This window comes from Anomalospiza imberbis, unplaced genomic scaffold (genome assembly GCF_031753505.1).
Source record: "Anomalospiza imberbis isolate Cuckoo-Finch-1a 21T00152 unplaced genomic scaffold, ASM3175350v1 scaffold_690, whole genome shotgun sequence".
In the NCBI taxonomy this organism is placed as follows: domain Eukaryota; kingdom Metazoa; phylum Chordata; class Aves; order Passeriformes; family Viduidae; genus Anomalospiza; species Anomalospiza imberbis.
The window spans coordinates 988-19,283 of NW_027100304.1; the positions used below are offsets into that span (position 1 = coordinate 988).

An 18,296-nucleotide genomic window follows, 5' to 3' on the forward strand; every position below is an offset into this window, starting at 1 on the left:
TAACATTTTAATAAAAAACAGTTTTTACATAAACTCATTAAAGAATCAAAGTAATTAAAGAGCTCTAAAGAAGCCACGCCCACCCTTTTACAGCCCCGCCCACTTCACCCGACCCTCATTCATTAATTAAAATCCATTAATCAATTTCTACCCAAAATCTCTTTATTTGGTGGAAAAAGGGGGTGTGGCCGGGGAAAGGGGGCGTCTCCGTGCAGATGACGTCACTGCTACGCCGATGATGTCATCGCTGACGTCACCAGGAAGGGCTGGGTCGGCAGGGGGCGTTGCCGCTCCCCGCACAGCAGCAGCCAATGGGGACGCACGAAAACCAGCGAGGGGCGGAGCTTCAGCGCCTGCCGGGGGCGGAGCTTGGGGTTAATAAAAGGGGTGGGGCGGGTGAAAGCCACGCCCCCCCAGCTTTAGGCCACACCTCCTGGAAGGCGGGGTCCCAGCCCTGTGATGTCACCACGTGCGTCACCGAGTTGTCCATGAGGGAGCCAGGGATCTGCGGGACCAGTACGGACCAGTATGAACCAGTACGGGCCAGTACGGACCAGTATGAACCAGTACAAACCAGTACGGACCAGTATGAACCAGTACAGACCAGTATGGGCCAGTACGGACCAGTATAAACCAGTATGAACCAGTATGGGCCAGTACGGACCAGTATAAACCAGTACAGACCAGTATGGGCCAGTACGGACCAGTATAAACCAGTATGAACCAGTATGGGCCAGTACGGACCAGTATAAACCAGTATAAACCAGTATGGGCCAGTACGGACCAGTATGGACAGTACGGACTAGTAGGGACCAGTATAAACCAGTATAAACCAGTATAGGTCAGTACAGACCAGTATGGACCAGTACGGGCCAGTATAAACTAGTACAGACCAGTATGGGCCAGTACGGACCAGTATAAACCAGTACGGGCCAGTACAAACCAGTATGGGCCAGTACGGACCAGTACGGGCCAGTATGGACCACTATGGATTGGGATAAGCCAGTATGGGCCGATAAAAACCAGTATGGGCCAGTACGATCCAGTACGAACCAGTATGGACCAGTCTGAGCCCCCAGTCCCTTCAAATCCCTCCCAGTCCCTCCCAGTTCATCCCAGTTCCTCCCAGTCCATCCCAGTCCCCTCCCAGTTCCCCCCAGTCCCCTCCCAGTCCATCCCAGTCCCCTCCCAGTTCCCCCCAGTCCATCCCAGTCCCTCCCAGTCCCCCCAGTCTCACCCTCCGAACGCCACCACGAAGCGCCGCAGCTGCCGCCCCTCCCCCTCGGGGAAGTCGCCGTGCAAAAAGAACTTTTTGTCCTCAAAAAAACCTGTGGGGGAGGGGCGGCCCCGAGAGGGGGCGGGGTCAGAGCCTGGGGGGAGGGGCTAAGGCGGGAGGGGCCGGGAGGGGGAGGGGCACGCACCGGGCAGGGGGGGGATGGGCTCCCCCTCCCCCTCCTCGTCCTCGCTGTTGGCCTCGGTGGAGCCGCCGTAGGGTCGGAGCTGGGGGGAGGGGACAGCTGGGGCCACGCCCACTCCCGGTGGGGCCACGCCCACCCGAGGTGTGAGCCCGCACACCTCAGGTGGGGCCACGCCCACTTCAGATAGGACCAGGCCCATTTAAGGGGGGCCACACCCATGCTAAGCATGGCCACGCCCTTACCAGGTGAGGCCACGCCCATCTCATGTGACCCCACATACCTCAGGTGTGGCCACATCCACCTCAGGTGGGACCACACCCATTTAAGGAGTGACCCCACCCATTTAAGACAAGACCACGCCCACCACTAGCATGGCCACACCCCCTCATCCTGAACTCACTCTTCTGATTGGCCGTCGCTGTCACCTGACTCAGGGGGCGTGGCAGGCGCTGTGGGGGGAGGTGTCCCAGGTGTGTCCAGGTGAGTTTGCCCCGTCCCTTTTTTCACCTTGGGGGATGGGCGCAAAGGGGGCGGGGCATCATCAGGCTCCTCCCCCTCGCTGCTGGAGGAGGCGCGGCCATCCAAGAGGTACCTGAGGGGAGGGGCAGAGGTGGAGCCACACCCACTTGGGGGTGTGGCCAGAGCCATATTGTGGGGGTATGGCTTTAATTTAACCCCTCCCAGGTGGGTGTGGCCATTAGAAACCTGTGGGTGTGGCTAAAGGGGTGTGGCCTAGCCAGGTGTGTCTGCCGGTGGGTGTGGCCTATCAGGGCGTGGCCCAGGTGTGTCCCATGGTGCGCATGTCCCCCCAAGGTGCCCCAAAGGGTGTCCCCAGGTAGGCTCAGGTGTGCTCCTGTCCCCTCCAGGTGTGCCCAGGTGTATCCCAGGTGTGTTCCCTATCCCAGGTGTGCCCAGGTCTGTTTCTGTCCCTCCCAGGTGTGCCCAGGTGTGCCAGGTACACTCACGGCCCGCAGCTCAGCCTCCTCCCCTCCCTCTGGCACGCCCAGATCCATCCAGGTACCCCCCAGGTGTGCCCAGGTGCCCCCAGGTGTGTTTTATATCCCCCTCCAGCTGTGCCCAGGTGTATCCCAGGTGTATCCCAGGTGTATCCCAGGTGTATCCCAGGTGTGTTTATATCCCCTCCAGCTGTGCCAGGTGTATCCCAGGTGTATCCCAGGTGTGTTCCCTATCCCAGGTGTGCCCAGGTGCCCCCAGGCATGCTCCTATCCCCTTTCAGGTGTGCCCTGGTGTATCCCAGGTGTGTTTCCCACCCCAGGTGTGTTTATATCCCCCCCAGGTGTAACCCAGGTGCCCCAGGTGTGCCCAGGTGTGCCAGGTACACTCACGGCCCGCAGCTCAGCCTCCTCCCCTCCCTCTGACACGCCCAGATCCATCCAGGTGCCACCACGACCCCCGCCCTGCTGCCGCGCCCGCGCCGCCTTCGGCGTCCTGGCGAACGCGCACCTGCGGGACCGGACACGGGCGTGGCCGCCTTTTAGCGAGGGGCGTGGCCTGGCAGGGGGCGGGGCGCGGGGGTGGGAGGGGTCACCTACACCAGGTGAGTGCACTCAGGTGTCCAGTCCGGTCGGTACTCGGCCCCCAGCGCCGCGGCCGCCGCCCGCAGGTGAGCGCGCAGAGGGTTCTGGAAGCCGCTCAGCGCCAGCACCACCCCCCCCAAAACCGGGCTTTGGGGCGGGCCCCGGTTTTTGGGGGGGGGTCCCGGGTTTTTGGGGGGGGTCCCCGAATTCCGGGGGGGCTGGGGGGCGGGGGAGGGGCGGGGGCGGGTTGGTTTTCGGGGGGGTTTTTTTGGGTTTTTTCGGGGCGGAGCCGTTGGCGGGGGAGGGGGGGCGGCGCTTGGGGGCTGCGGGGAGAGAAAGGGGGGGGGTTCAGGTGAGATTTTGGGGGTGCCAGGTGGGGCTAGGGGGCCCCCAGGTGAGATTCTGGGGGTCCCCAGGTGGGGTTAGGAGGACTCAGGATCTGGGGCTCCCAGGAGAGACTTCGGGGTCCCAGGTGAGATTTTCGGGATCCCCAGTTGTGCCCAGGTGTGTTTGGGGGTTCCCCAGATGTGTTTGGCGTCCCAGGTGTACCCAGGTGTGATTCTGGGTTCCCCAGGTGAGTCCTTGAAGTTCCCCAGGTGTGATTTCGGGTTCCCCAGGTGGGTTTTTGAGGTTGCCCAGGTGAGCCCAGGTGTGATTTCGGGGACCCCAGGTGAGTTTTTGAGGTTGCCCAGGTGAGCCCAGGTGTGATTTCGGGGACCCCAGGTGAGTTTTTGAGGTTGCCCAGGTGAGCCCAGGTGTGATTTCGGGTTCCCCAGGTGAGGTTTGTGGTTCCCCAGGTGTGCCCAGGGGTGTTTGGGTTCCCCAGGTGTGATTTCGGGTTCCCCAGGTGAGTTTTTGAGGTTCCCCAGGTGAGCCCAGGTGTGATTTCGGGTTCCCCAGGTGGGTTTTTGAGGTTGCCCAGGTGTGCCCAGGTGTGTTTGAAGGTTCCCCAGGTGAGGTTTGTGGTCCCTAGGTGTGCCCAGGTGTGATTTCGGGTTCCCCATGTGAGCCCAGGTGTGATTTCGGGTTCCCCAGGTGAGTTTTTGAGGTTCCCCAGGTGTGCCCAGGTGCATTTAGGGGCTCCCCAGGTGTGTTTGGGGTCCCAGGTGTGCCCCGTACCTGTGTGACGTCACCGGCGCTCCCCTGCAGCGCGGCCGTGGCGTAGCTGGGCCCGGGCGGGGCCGGGGGGGCGGCTGGGGGGGAGGGGCAAAGGGGAGGGGCTTAGCTGGGGTGGGGGAGGGGCTGATGGGGGGATGGGGCAGTAGGAAGGTGTGGGGGAGGGGCTTTGCTGGGGTGGGGGAGGGGCTTACCTGGGGTGGGGGAGGGGCGGCGGTAGAACAGGGCCCGCCGGGGGGCGCCGGGGGCTCCCCTCCCCCTCCTCCCGCAGCGTGAAGGGACCCAGGCGGCGCCGCTGGGGGGAGGGGCACAGCGGTCACTCAGCCGTCACTCAGTGGTCAGTGGCCACTCAGGGGCCACTCAGGGGTCACTCTTAGGTCACTGGTCACTCAGGCTCAGTGGTCACTCAGGATCACTCAGTGGCCACTCAGTAGCCGCTCAGTGGTCACTCAGTAGTCAGTAGTCACTCAGTGGTCACTCACAGGTCACTCACAGGTCAGTGGCCACTCACAGGTCACTCAGGGGTCAGTGGTCACTCAGTGGTCACTCAGTGGTCACTCAGGGGTCACTCAGGGGTCACTCACCGGCGCCGGGGGCGGTTCCTCACCCTCCTCGGGGGCCGCGAACACCCGGATGAAGGAGAGGCCGTAGGGGCGGCTCTGGGGGCGGGGCCAACAGGTGAGTCCTGAGCAGGTGAGCCCTGACCCCCTCAGGTGAGCCCTGACCCCCCCAGGTGAGCTCCAGGTAAGTCTTGACCCCTCCAGGTGAGCTCCTCTTCCTCTCAGGTGAGCCCTGACCCCCACAGGTGAGCTCTGACCCCGCCCCAGGTGAGTCCTGACGCCCCCAGGTGAGCTCCAGGTGTGCTCCTCCCCCTCTCAGGTAACGTCCAGGTGGCCCCTGACCCCCCCCAGGTGAGTCCTGACCCTCCCAGGCAACCTCCAGGTGTGCTCCTCCCCCCCTCAGGTGAGCTCGAGGTGAGCTCTGACCCCTCAGGTGAGCTCCAGGTGAGCCCCTCCCACTCTCAGGTGCCCCCCAGGTGCGCTCACCTGGCAGTAGGGCTGGCTCAGCACCACCTGCAGCCGGTCCCACCTGGCGGCGGGCGTGGCCGGACGCTTGACCAGCGCCTCGGGCCCGAAGAGCCGCACCCGGCCCGGCCCCGCCCCCGCCCGGCTCTCGCTGGGCGACATCAGCGCCGCGCTGGGCAGCAGCACCTGACAGGTGGGCACAGGTGAGCTCAGGTGGGCACAGGTAAAGGCAGACAAAGGTCAGGTGGGCACAGGTGAGCTCAGGTGAGGGCCAGGTGGGCACAGGTAAAGGCAGACAAAGGCCAGGTGGGCACAGGTGAGCTCAGGTGGGCACAGGTAAAGGCAGACAAAGGACAGGTGGGCACAGGTGAGGGCACACGGGCACAAACGGGGACAGGTAAGCTCAGGTGCGGGTCAGGGAGGGCAGGTGGGCACAGGTGAGCTCAGGTGACGGTCAGGTGGGCACAGGTAAAGGCAGACAAAGGCCAGGTGGGCACAGGTGAGGGCACACGGGCACAAGTGCGGACAGGTAAGCTCAGGGGAGGGCAGGTGGGCACAGGTGAGCTGCTCAGGTGGGCACAAGTAAGGTTCAGGTAGGCGCAGATAAGGCTCAGGCAAGCTCGGGTGTGCCCAGGTGGGCACAGGTGTGCCTAGGTAAGGTCCAGGTGTGAGACATGCCCAGGTAAGCTCAGCCGTGCCCAGGTGCCCCCCAGCTGTGCCCAGGTGAGCTCAGGTGTGCCCCAGGTGCCCCCCAGCTGTGCCCAGGTGAGCTCAGCTGTGGCCAGGTGAGCTCAGCTATGCCCCAGGTGTGCCCAGGTGAACCCAGGTGTGCCCAGCTGTGCCCAGGTGTGCCCAGGTGTGCCCCAGGTGCCCCCCAGGTGTGCCCAGGTGCCCGCAGCGCTCACCTGGAAGTCGCCCCCGGCCGAGGAGCCCAGCAGCACCTCCACGAAGGCGGCGCCGTCGTTGCCGACGTGCAGGGAGTGAATGGGCCGGGGGTCGGCCAGCTGGGGGAGAGCGGTCAGGGAGCCTCCCAGTACAGACCAGTACGGACCAGTACGGACCAGTTCAGCCCAGTGCAGACCAGTGCGGCCCCAGTCAGGGGGAGCCTCCCAGTACAGACCAGTGCAGACCAGTACGGCCCAGTTCAGCCAAGTGCATCCCAGTGCAGCCCCAGTCAGGGGGAGCCTCCCAGTACAGACCAGTACGGCCCAGTCCCCTCCCACTACATCCCCGTAACCCCCAGTCCCTTCCTAGTGCCCTCCAGTCCATCCCAGTTTATCTTGGTGCTCTCCCAGTTTATCCCAGTAATTCCCCAGTCCCCCCCAATCCCCTCCCAGTTTATCCCAGTCCCCCCCAGTCCCCTCCCAGTTTATCCCAGTCCCCTCCAATCCCCTCCCAGTTTATCCCAGTCCATCCCAGTCCCCTCCCAGTTTATCCCAGTAATTCCCAGTCCCCTCCAATCCCCTCCCAGTTTATCCCAGTAAATTCCCAGTCCCCCCCAGTCCCCTCCCAGTTTATCCCAGTCCCCCCCAGTCCCCTCCAATCCCCTCCCAGTTTATCCCAGTAATTCCCAGTCCCCTCCAATCCCCTCCCAGTTTATCCCAGTCCATCCCAGTCCCCCCCAATCCCCTCCCAGTTTATCCCAGTCCCACCTCCAGCACCACGCTCAGCTGTTTCTCCCCCGCCGCCGCTCCCCTCCACTTCCCGCCATCTTCGGGCCGCAGCAGATTCTCCGCCGGGTGACGCTGCGGACGCACCGGACCCTCAGAACCGACCCCTTCCCCCCCCCCCCCCCCCCAACCCCGGTACCGGAGAACCCCCTCCCGGTACCGGAGCCTCCTCCCGGGTCCTACCGAACCCCCCGGACCCACCGGGTCCGCGCTGGTCACCGACACCACCCGCGTGAACGGGATCTCCGCCATGGCCGCTCCCGCCTCACGGCTCCGCCGGAAGTCCCCTCAGAGCCCCACCGGAAGCCGCCTCAGAGCTCCCTCGTGGGAGGCGCTCTACCAAAACACCCCCCCCCCCCAACTCTATGGTTCGCTAGAGCGCTCCGTTGTCCGTGCGCATGCGCGGGGAGGCGCTCTACCCCGCAGGTCCTCCAGCTCTATGGTTTGGGGGGGGGTTTCCCGCCCTTTTCCAAGCGCGGGAAGCCGTGAGGGGAAAGGAGGCGGGGCGAAGGTAATTAAACCTCCGTGGGGGTAATTAGGCCTAATTAATCCTTGGAGGGATAATTAATTAAGATTCGGCGCTAATTCAGAGCAGCACGAGGCGGTTTTTGGCGGTTTATTGGCGCGGGGGGAGCCCCCCAGTGCTCCCAGTTCAGCCCAGTAAGCGGCCGTACTCGGCCAGGGCCGAGGATTTCTTCACCCCGTCCCAGATGCGGGCGGCGTAATGGAACCTGCCACCAGTATGGACCAGTATGGACCAGTATGGACTGGTTCGGACCAGCATGGACCACTACGGACCAGCATGGACCAGTATGGACCAGCATGGACCAGTATGGACCACTACGGACCAGCATGGACCACTACGGACCAGCATGGACCAGTATGGACCAGTATGGACCAGCATGGACCAGCATGGACCAGCATGGACCACTACGGACCAGTACAGGTAATAAACGCCCTCCCAGTTCCTCCCAGTATAAACCAGTAACCCCAACCCCTCCCAGTTTATCCCCAGTTCCCTCCAGTTTATCCCAGTCGCTCCCAATTCCCTCCCAGTATAAACCAGTAACCCCAAATCCCCCTTTAACCCTTTCCCAGTGCCCCCAATCCATTCCCAGTCCCTCCCAGTTTATCCCAGTCCCTCCCAATTCCCCCCAGTATAAACCAGTAACCCCAAATCCCCCTTTAACCCTTTCCCAGCCCCTCCCCAGCCCCTCCCAGTACAAACCAGTGGCTCCCAGTCCCTCCCAGTTTATCCCAGCCCCTCCCCAGCCCCTCCCAGTATAAACCAGTAACCCCAAACCCCCCTTTAACCCTTTCCCAGCCCCTCCCCAGCCCCTCCCAGTACAAACCAGTGGCTCCAGTTTACCCCAGTCCCTCCCAATCCCCTCCCAGTATAAACCAGTAACCCCAAATCCCCCTTTAACCCTTTCCCAGCCCCTCCCCAGCCCCTCCCAGTATAAACCAGTGGCTCCCAGTCCCTCCCAGTTTATCCCAGCCCCTCCCCAGCCCCTCCCAGTATAAACCAGTAACCCCAAATCCCCCTTTAACCCTTTCCCAGCCCCTCCCCAGCCCCTCCCAGTACAAACCAGTGGCTCCCAGTCCCTCCCAGTTTATCCCAGTCCCTCCCCAGCCCCTCCCAGTATAAACCAGTAACCCCAAACCCCCCTTTAACCCTTTCCCAGCCCCTCCCGGCACAAACCAGTGGCTCCCAGTCTCACCAGTTGCGCTCGGTCAGCAGGCTGTGGGATAACTGGGAGCGCGCGGCCGCCAGGACCCTCCCCCGCAGCCGGGCCAGGAGCCCCCCCAGCCCCCCCCGGCCCCGGAACGGGGGCAGGGCCGGGAACAGCGCCCCTCCCCCACCTGCGGGGCCGCACCGGCACTGGTTTGTACTGGTTTCCACTGGGAGGCACTGGGAGGGGGTTTGGGGAGCACGGGGATGGACTGGGAGGGGGTTTGGGGGGGGCTGGGTGGGTTTAGAGGGGACTGGGGTGTACTGGGAGGGGTGGGAGTATACTGGTTTGTACTGGGAGGGGGTTTGGGGAGCGCGGGGAGGGACTGGGAGATACTGGGATATACTGGGAGGGGATTTGGGGGGGACTGAGGGATACTGGGAGCTACTGGGAGGAGTTTGGGGGGGATTAGGGCGTACTGGGATGTACTGGGAGAAGGTTTGGGGGGGATTAGGGTGTACTGGGATATACTGGGATGTGCTGGGACATACTGGGATGTACTGGGAGGAGGTTTGGGGGGGTCTGGGGTGGGTTTAGAGGGCATTGCCGTGTACTGGGGTGTACTGGGGTGTACTGGGACGTACTGGGATGTACTGGGAGGAGGTTTGGGGGGGTCTGGGGTGGGTTTAGAGAGCATTGGTGTGTACTGGGGTGTACTGGGACGTACTGGGATGTACTGGGAGGAGGTTTGGGGGGGTCTGGGGTGGGTTTAGAGAGCATTGCCGTGTACTGGGACGTACTGGGATGTACTGGGAGGAAGTTTGGGGGGTCTGGGGTGGGTTTAGAGAGCATTGCCGTGTACTGGGATATACTGGGGTGTACTGGGGTGTACTGGGACGTACTGGGATGTACCGGTTAGGGGTCCAGGGGGCACAGGGGCTGTCGCTGGGGGTCCCTACTGGTGTGTACTGGTGTGTACTGGTGTGTACTGGGCTCACCTCGGGGCAGGGCGTCCTCGGGCTCCTCCTCCAGGGGGGGCAGCAGGAACAGGTTGACCTCGGGCTCGGGGGGGGGCCCGGGGGGGGCCCCGGGGGGGGAGGGGAGGAGCTCCCGCATGGACAGCGAGCCTGGGGGGGGCAAAGGGGACCAAAATCACCCCAAAACCACCCCAAAACCACCCCGAAATTGCCTGGAAACCGCCTCAAAGTTATCCCCAAATCACCCCAAAATCACCCGGAATTCTAACCAAAATCACCCCAAAGTCACCCCAAAATTATCACAAAATCACCCGGAATTCACATCAAAATCACCCCAAAATTACCTGGAAACCGCCTCAAAGTTATCCCCAAATCACCCAAAATCACCCGGAATTCACCCCAAAATCACCCCAAAATTATCACAAAATCACCCGGAATTCACCCCAAAATTACCTGAAAACCGCCTCAAAGTTATCCCCAAATCACCCCAAAATCACCCCAAAGTCACCCCAAAATTATCCTGAACCCCCCACAAAATCCCTGAAAATCCTCCCCAAACTCCCCCCCCAATATTCCCCAAGATCCCCCCCAAATCCCCCCGGGACCCCCGAAACCCCACAAAATCCGCCTGAGACCCCCCAAAGCCCCCCCAAATCCCCCGGGACCCCCCAAAATCCGCCTGAGTCCCCCCAAAAGCCCCCCCAAATCCCCCTGGGACCCCACAAAATCCACCTGAGACCCCCCAAAGCCCCCCCAAATCCCCCCGGGACCCCCCAAAATCCACCTGAGTCCCCCCAAAGCCCCCCAAATCCCCCCGGGACCCCCCAAAATCCACCTGAGACCCCCCAAAGCCCCCCCAAATCCCCCCGGGACCCCCCCAAATCCCCCCGGGACCCCCCAGCCCCCCGTACCGCGGTACTTGAGGCGCGAGTGCGCCATCAGGCGGCCGAGCACGCGCTGCATCTGCCCCACGCGCCGGGGGGAGAAACACTCGGGGGGAGCGCGGGTCTGCACGAACACTGCGGGCACGGGGGGCACCTGTGGGCACACCTGGGGGCGCCTACAGGTACCTGGGCACACCTGGGCACGCCTGGGGGCACCTGTGGGCACACCTGGGGGCGCCTACAGGTACCTGTGGGTTCACCTGGGGGCACTTGGGGGCACACCTGGGGGCGCCTACAGGTACCTGGGCACATCTGGGGTACCTGGGGGCACACCTGGGCCCACCTGTGGGCACAACTGGGGGCACCTGGGCAGGCCCGGGGGCACCTGGGCACACCTGGGGGCACCTACAGGTATCTGGGCACATCTGGGGTACCTGGGGGCACACCTGGGCACACCTGTGGGCACACCTGGGGGCACCTACAGGTACCTGTGGGCACACCTGGGCACGCCTGGGGGCACCTACAGGTACCTGTGGGCACACCTGGGCACACCAGGGGGTACCTGGGGGCACCTACAGGTACCTGTGGGGGCACCTGGGCATGCTTGGGGGCGTTTCCAGGGCAGATCTATAGGGTCGGGATCCATAGGATCAGGATCTATGGGGCTCACCCAGGTTGTGGGTCAGGATTTATTGGGTGGATCCCTGGGATCAGGATCTATAGGCTCAGATCTATAGGGTAAACCCATAAGGTAAATCCATGGGGCTCACCCAGGTGTGGGTCAGGATCTATAGGGCAGAGCTATAGGGTAAATCTATAGGTCAGATCCGTGGGGCTCACCCAGGTGCGGGTCAGGATCTATAGGGTAAATCTATAGGTCAGATCCGTGGGGCTCACCCAGGTGTGGGTCAGGATTTATTGGGTGGATCCCTGGGATCAGGATCTATAGGCTCAGATCTATAGGGTAAACCCATAAGGTAAATCCATGGGGCTCACCCAGGTGTGGGTCAGGATCTATAGGGTAAATCTATAGGTCAGATCCGTGGGGCTCACCCAGGTGTGGGTCAGGATCTATAGGGTAAATCTATAGGTCAGATCCGTGGGGCTCACCCAGGTGTGGGTCAGGATCTATAGGGTAAATCTATAGGTCAGATCCGTGGGGCTCACCCAGGTGTGGGTAATACTCCGAGGGCTCCTCGGCTCCGGCCCCGCTCGAGTCGTGGCTCGGGGACGGCGTCGGCGGCTTCACCATCTCGGCCGTCTGCAGGAACCTGGGCACCCACGGGGCACCCGGGGCCACCGAGGGGCACTTAGGGGGCGCTTTGGGGCACTTAGGGGGCATGGAGGGGCACCGAGGGGCACTTAGGGGGCATGGAGGGGCCCCGAGGGGCACTTAGGGGGCGCTTTGGGCACTTAGGGGGCATGGAGGGGCACCGAGGGGCACTTAGGGGGCGGTTTTGGGGCACTTAGGGGGCATGGAGGGGCACGAAGGGGTATTTATGAGCCATGGAAGGGGCACGGAGGGGCACTTATGAGGCAGTTTGGGGCGGTTTGGGGCACTTATGGGGCGGTTTGGGGCGGTTTGGGGCACTTATGGGGCGGTTTGGGGCACTTATGGGGCACGGAGGAGCACTTATGGGGCAGTTTGGGTGGTACGGGGCACTTATGGGGGGGTTTGGGGCACTTAGGGGGCATGGAGGGGCACCGAGGGGCACTTAGGGGGTGGTTTGGGGTGGTTTGAGGGTCACTTCGGGGTCAGTTTCGGGGTCACTCTGGGGTCACTCTGGGGTCACTTTTGGGGTCACTGTGGGGTCAGTTTTGGGGTCACTTGGGGGTCATTCGGGGGTCACTCTGGGGTCACTCTGGGTTCAGTTTCGGGGTCACTCGGGGGTCACTCGGGTCAGTTTTGGGGTCACTCTGGGGTCAGTTTTGGGGTCTGGGGTCACTCTGGGGTCAGTTTCGGGGTCACTCTGGGGTCACTCTGGGGTCAGTTTCGGGGGTCACTCTGGGGTCAGTTTCGGGGTCACTCTGGGGTCAGTTTTGGGGTCCCTCGGGGGTCACTCGGGGGTCACTCTGGGGTCAGTTTTGGGGTCACTCTGGGGTCAGTTTTGGGGTCACTCGGGGGTCACTCTGGGGTCAGTTTCGGGGTCACTCGGGGGTCACTGTGGGGTCAGTTTCGGGGTCACTGTGGGGTCACTGTGGGGTCAGTTTTGGGGTCCCTCGGGGGTCAGTTTTGGGGTCCCTCGGGGGTCAGTTTTGGGGTCACTCTGGGGTCAGTTTTGGGGTCACTCGGGTCAGTTTTGGGGTCACTCTGGGGTCAGTTTCAGGGTCAGTTTTGGGGTCACTGTGGGGTCAGTTTCGGGGTGACTCTGGGGTCAGTTTCAGGGTCAGTTTTGGGGTCACTCTGGGGTCAGTTTTGGGGTCACTCGGGTCAGTTTTGGGGTCACTGTGGGGTCAGTTTCGGGGTGACTCTGGGGTCAGTTTCAGGGTCAGTTTTGGGGTCACTCTGGGGTCAGTTTTGGGGTCACTCTGGGGTCAGTTTTGGGGTCACTCTGGGGTCAGTTTCAGGGTCAGTTTTGGGGTCACTCGGGTCAGTTTGGGGTCACTCTGGGGTCAGTTTCGGGGTCCCTCGGGGGTCAGTTTCGGGGTCACTGTGGGGTCACTCTGGGGTCACTGTGGGGTCAGTTTTGGGGTCACTCTGGGGTCAGTTTCAGGGTCAGTTTTGGGGTCACTCTGGGGTCACTCGGGGGTCAGTTTCAGGGTCACTGTGGGGTCACTCTGGGGTCAGTTTCGGGGTCCCTCGGGGGTCACTGTGGGGTCACTCGGGGGTCACTGTGGGGTCAGTTTCGGGGTCCCTCGGGGGTCAGTTTTGGGGTCACTCTGGGGTCAGTTTTGGGGTCACTCTGGGGTCAGTTTCAGGGTCAGTTTTGGGGTCACTCTGGGGTCACTCGGGGGTCACTCTGGGGTCAGTTTTGGGGTCCCTCGGGGGTCACTGTGGGGTCACTCGGGGGTCACTGTGGGGTCAGTTTCGGGGTCACTGTGGGGTCAGTTTTGGGGTCCCTCGCGCTCACCTGTAGAGCCCCAGGTCGGTGAACCAATCCTGCACCAGCAGCACCACGTGGCACACCGTGAACAGGAAGGCGGCGATCTGCAGCGACTGATCGGGGGGGGGTTCATTAGCATAATTAGCATAATCAACGCCTCATTAGCATAACGGGCCGACCCCGCCCTCACCTGCGTCTCCACGTAGGCGTGGGGCAGCGCGAACTCCGGCGGAAGCTTCCGGTCGTTGTTGATCAGGTGATCCAGGTGGGCGGGGCTAAGGATGGGCTGGGGGCGTGGCCGGGTGGGTGTGTGAGGCCACGCCCACACACCCCCGGTATGGTAATGAGGGTGCGGGGAAGGAGGGGTTATGGTAATTACGGTAATTAGGCTAAAGGCGTAAATACGGTAATTGGGGCAGTTATGGTAATTAGGCTAAATATGGTAATTATAGTAATTGGGGTAATTATGGTATGGCAATTAGGCTAAATATGGTAATTGGGATACTTACAGTAATTGGAGCAATTATAGTAATTAGGCAGAATATGGTAATTATGGTAATTGGGGCAATTATGCTAATTGGGGTAGTTGTGGTAACTGGGGTATTTATGCTAATAAGGAAAAATATGAAAATTGGGCAATTAAATTGGACAATTGGGGTAATTACAATAAATGGGGTAATTATGTTAATTAGGCAAAATTATGGTAATTAGGGTAATGGGGTAATTATGGTAATTGGGATAATGGTAATTAGGCTAAGTATAGTAATTAGGTAATTACAGTAAGTTAAATAATTGTAGTAAGTATGGCAAATGAGGAAACTATGGTAATTGGCCTAATTACTATAATTGATCTATGAAAATCAGGCTAAATATTGTAATTACAGTAATCGGATAATTATAATAAATTCAGTAATTGGGGTAATTACAGTAATTGGGTTAATCGTGGTAATTGGAACAATTATGGTAACTAATGCTATTAATGAAACAATTAAAGTTAATTAACTGCAATTAATCAACTTTTGGGCTGATTTTGGGCAACACTTGAGCTAATAATCAGCGTTTACACCATTATTAGCGCTAATTATCAGCAATTAATGCCAGATCCTGGCTGAGGGGGGACAGCTGAGGGGTAATTAATATTAATTAGCGCTAATTAGCATTAATTACCTGGGTGTCCAGGAAGAGCACGCGCTCCTGGGTGACGAAGAGGTCGATGCCGCCGGTCTGGGCCCCCCCGCGCTCGCGGAGCTCCGGGGGCTGCGGCCGGAACACGAACGAGCTGGGGACCAGTTCGGACCAGTATAAACCAGTACGGACCAGTACGGACCGGTACGGACCAGTACAAACCAGTACGGACCGGTATGGACCAGTACGGACCGGTATGGACCGGTACGGACCAGTACAAACCAGTACGGACCAGTACAAACCAGTACGGACCAGTACAAACCAGTACGGACCGGTATGGACCAGTACGGACCGGTATGGACCGGTACGGACCAGTACAAACCAGTACGGACCAGTACAAACCAGTACGGACCAGTACGGACCGGTATGGACCAGTACGGACCAGTATGGACCAGTACGGACCAGTATGGACCAGTACAAACCAGTATGGACCGGTACGGACCAGTACAAACCAGTACGGACCAGTACAAACCAGTATGGACCAGTACGGACCGGTATGGACCAGTACAAACCAGTACGGACCAGTACAAACCAGTACGGACCGGTATGGACCGGTACGGACCAGTACGGACCGGTATGGACCAGTACGGACCAGTACGGACCAGTATGGACCGGTATGGACCAGTACGGACCAGTATGGACCAGTACAAACCAGTACGGACCAGTATGGACCAGTACAAACCAGTACGGACCAGTATGGAGCAGTATGCACCAGTATAAACCAGTATGGACCAGTACAAACCAGTATGGGCCAGTATAAACCAGTAGCCCATCCCACTAACCCCTAAACCCATCCCAGTATGGCCCAGACCCATCCCAGTTCATCCCAGTATATCCCAGTATCCCATCGCCGGTCTGCTCCACTCCCCCCAGTCCCTTCCCAGTCCAAACCAGTACAAACCAGTAACCCCAAACCAGTACAAACCAGTAACCCCAAACCCCCTTTAACCCTCTCCCAGTCCCTCCCAGTCCCTCCCAGTCCCTCCCAGTACAAACCAGTAACCCCAGCCCCCCTTTAACCCTCTCCCAGTCCCTCCCAGTACAAACCAGTAACCCCAGCCCCCCTTTAACCCTCTCCCAGTCCCTCCCAGTGCTCCCAGTGCTCCCAGTACCGCGGATCCTCCTCGGGCTGGTTCCCGGCCAGCAGCGACATCACCGTGGATTTCCCGGTTCCCTGCAGCCCCAGCGCTCCCACCACCAGCACGTCCGTCTGCTCCAGCAGGAACTGGGAGACACTGGGAGTCACTGGGAGCCTCCCGGCCCCGCCCCCAGCCCCGCCCCCCGCGCTGGGCCCCGCCCCCACCTCCAGGGCGCTGTCGCACCAGTTCATCTGCTCGTCCACCAGTTTGATACTGGTTTTCATCTTCTCGGGCGCCGCCAGCCGGGCCTGGGCCTGGGCCGCTGGGGGAGGGGCCGAACAGGGACACGCCCACCTTAGGGACACGCCCACAGGCCGGGGAACTCCGCCCCATGCGTTAATCATGGCCACACCCACAGCAAGACCCCGCCCGTTTTGTCCGTCCAATGCCGTTGACTCGTCCTTTAGCCCCGCCCACACGTTATGACCACACCTGGTGACCACACCCACTTATGGCCACACCCACAAGCCAAGCCCCGCCCCTTTTGTCTGCCCAACCCCCTCGATGCTCTTTTAGCCCCACCCATAAATTGTGACCCCACCCACAATGACCACACCCAAGCTTGACCACTCCCCTGCCCAAACCCCACCTCTTTCTCCAGCCAATCCCAATTAGCCCCGCCCAAAGTGGCCACACCCACCCACAACCACGCCCACTATCTGGCCACACCCCACCCCAAACCACACCCACATTCTGCATCCAATCCCCTTATCCCCCACCCTTTAGCCACGCCCACTCCACCCCCACCCATGTAAGCCCCTCCCACATCCCCATCTGTGACCACGCCCCTCGAAGCCCCACCCACTCACGGTCCAGCGCGGCAGGCGGGGCCAGGCCGCGGCTGTGCAGTTGATAGACAGGCTGGGTGGGGCGTGGCCCCTCCCTCTCGGTGGGCGGGGCCTGCTGTGGCCCCTCCCCAGCGGGCACCGAGGCCCCGCCCCCTCCTCGTCCCTCCTCCCCCCGCGCTTTCATCAGCACGATGGGCGGGGCCGGCGCGGGTGGGGGCGGGGCTTGTGCTGGCCCCGCCTTGGGGGCGGCCGGAGGCAGCTGCTGCTGGCCATAAAAGGGAAATGACGTCATGGGGTGTGACCACGCCCCCTCAACCCTTGTCCACGCCCCCCCAGGCTCACCCGCTCGGCCGGGGGCTTGGCCAGGATGATCGGGGTCTTCTGCAGGGGCCCTGCTGGCTCCTCCCCCTGCTCCTGTGGGAGGGGCGGGGTCAGAGAGACCACGCCCACCATGCCTGTATTCAGCCACGCCCACCCAGGTATAGCCCCGCCCACTCACAGCCCTCTCATCGTTCACTATAGGTCTCTAGGCCACGCCCACCTCATGCCCTCAGCTGCCACGCCCCCGTGATAGGCCACGCCCTTGTCTGCTGCCATCATGCGCAAGCCACGCCCCATAAGCCCCACCCTGCTGCTGTCAATCATCCTCAAGCCCTGCCCCACCACAATCTCCACCCCAAGCACCTGTCACTCAACCACAAGCCCCGCCCTCCCCATACAGCTGCTGTCAATCAACCCCAAGCCCGCCCTCTCCCTTGCAGCTGCTGTCAATCACCCAGAACCCCCGCCCTCATGCCACACAGCCACTGTCAATCACCCAAGCCCCGCCCTCACATTATGCAGATGCTGTCAGTCATCCCAAGCCCCACCCTCACTCCATGCAGCTGTTGTCAATCACCCCAAGCCCCGCCCCCACCCATTGCAGCTGCTGTCAATCACCCCAGAGCTCCACCCTGCGCCTTGCAGCCTCTGTCAATCAAACCCAAGCCCCGCCCTCTACCCATGCAATCACTGCCAATCAACCCAAGCCCTACCCCCACCCATTTCAGCTGCTGTCAATCACCCCCAGCCCCTCCCTCACCCCATGCAGCCACTGTCAATCAACCCTAAGCCCCGCCCTCCCCCTTGCATCTGCTGTCAATCAACCCCAACCCCGGTCCTCTACGCATGCAACCACTGTCAATCAACCTGACGCCCCGCCCTCTACCCATGCAGCCACTGTCAATCACCCCAAGCCCCGCCCCCGCCCCATGCGGTCCCTGTCAATCAACCCCAACCCCTGCCCCACCTCACATCTGCTGTCCATCACCCCAAGCCCCGCCCTCTGCCCGCCCGCTGGCTCCACCCACCCCCTAGCCCCGCCCACCCTCCTCTCGCCGCCTCCTTCCGCTTCCTTCTCGCGGTTCCAGCAGCGGCGCCGCGCGCCGGGGGCGGGGCTCTGCCCGGAGTCCGACATGGCGGCGGCGCCGAGCGGCTCCCGGAGGCTCCTGGGGGGATCCCGGTCCCGGGGAGGCCCCGGACGGTTCGGAGGGTCCCGGGGAGGTTTGCTGGGGTTCCCGGGGCTCCCTCGGGGCTCCTGAGGCGGCTTCCGGTTCTTTTCCCGCGCCTCCCGCGCGCGGCCGGAGCGGAGGGGGCGTGGTCTGTGCGAGAGCGGTGCGCGCATGCGCCGAGCTGTCTCCGGGTGGGCGTGGCTCGAGCGCCCGCGCGCGCGGAAGGGGCGTGGTCTCTCTTTAAGGGGGCGTGGCCTCTCTTTAAAGGGCCAGCGTGCTTTTTCATGTGTTTTTAAAAAAAAAACGGTGGGGGAGGGGCGCGTTTCGCACCACGTGACCCGCGCTGTCT

The 18,296-nt window shown here is 61.6% G+C and overlaps 2 protein-coding genes across 4 annotated transcripts; both read right to left on the reverse strand.

Annotated features, from left to right (window-relative positions):
- Window positions 1-200: 200 nt before the first annotated feature.
- On the reverse strand, window positions 201-7,129 carry XRCC1 (X-ray repair cross complementing 1). Its single transcript, XM_068179077.1, has 15 exons — window positions 6,969-7,129; window positions 6,750-6,842; window positions 6,003-6,101; window positions 5,119-5,283; window positions 4,657-4,731; window positions 4,267-4,367; window positions 4,090-4,149; window positions 2,972-3,271; window positions 2,765-2,882; window positions 1,966-2,010; window positions 1,819-1,867; window positions 1,422-1,595; window positions 1,238-1,328; window positions 479-505; window positions 201-417 (listed from the first exon to the last, which is right to left on the reverse strand). The coding sequence occupies exons 1-15, from the start codon at window positions 7,017-7,019 to the stop codon at window positions 228-230; spliced, it is 1,638 nt and encodes a 545-aa protein (XP_068035178.1). The 5' UTR covers window positions 7,020-7,129; the 3' UTR covers window positions 201-227.
- Window positions 7,130-7,354: 225 nt separating this feature from the next.
- On the reverse strand, window positions 7,355-18,224 carry SMG9 (SMG9 nonsense mediated mRNA decay factor). Of its 3 annotated transcripts, none has more exons than XM_068179081.1 (13): window positions 17,824-18,224; window positions 16,800-16,871; window positions 16,479-16,719; window positions 15,834-15,931; window positions 15,643-15,755; window positions 14,513-14,624; window positions 13,536-13,631; window positions 13,373-13,449; window positions 11,469-11,572; window positions 10,329-10,436; window positions 9,439-9,567; window positions 8,489-8,630; window positions 7,355-7,498 (listed from the first exon to the last, which is right to left on the reverse strand). In XM_068179081.1, the coding sequence occupies exons 1-13, from the start codon at window positions 18,118-18,120 to the stop codon at window positions 7,420-7,422; spliced, it is 1,668 nt and encodes a 555-aa protein (XP_068035182.1). In that variant the 5' UTR covers window positions 18,121-18,224; the 3' UTR covers window positions 7,355-7,419. The 3 variants fall into 3 exon arrangements, with proteins under 3 accessions (XP_068035182.1, XP_068035181.1, XP_068035180.1); XM_068179080.1 differs by having other exon boundaries at window positions 13,373-13,458; window positions 16,479-16,716; window positions 17,824-18,213; XM_068179079.1 differs by having other exon boundaries at window positions 13,373-13,458; window positions 17,824-18,212.
- Window positions 18,225-18,296: the final 72 nt, after the last annotated feature.

Excerpts from the sequence above, each read along its gene's own strand:
- XRCC1 (XM_068179077.1), bottom strand. The coding sequence starts at position 7,019 with ATGGCGGAGATCCCGTTCACGCGGGTGGTGTCGGTGACCAGCGCGGAC. Across the intron at positions 4,368-4,656 it reads AGGAACCGCCCCCGGCGCCG|CGGCGCCGCCTGGGTCCCTT; the intron begins GTGAGTGACCCC and ends CCCTCCCCCCAG. Across the intron at positions 1,329-1,421 it reads GCCCATCCCCCCCCTGCCCG|GTTTTTTTGAGGACAAAAAG; the intron begins GTGCGTGCCCCT and ends CCTCCCCCACAG.
- SMG9 (XM_068179079.1), bottom strand. The coding sequence starts at position 18,120 with ATGCGCGCACCGCTCTCGCACAGACCACGCCCCCTCCGCTCCGGCCGC. Across the intron at positions 16,872-17,823 it reads AAGGAGGCGGCGAGAGGAGG|GAGCAGGGGGAGGAGCCAGC; the intron begins GTGGGCGGGGCT and ends CCCCTCCCACAG. Across the intron at positions 8,631-9,438 it reads CGAGGACGCCCTGCCCCGAG|GTGGGGGAGGGGCGCTGTTC; the intron begins GTGAGCCCAGTA and ends GCGGCCCCGCAG.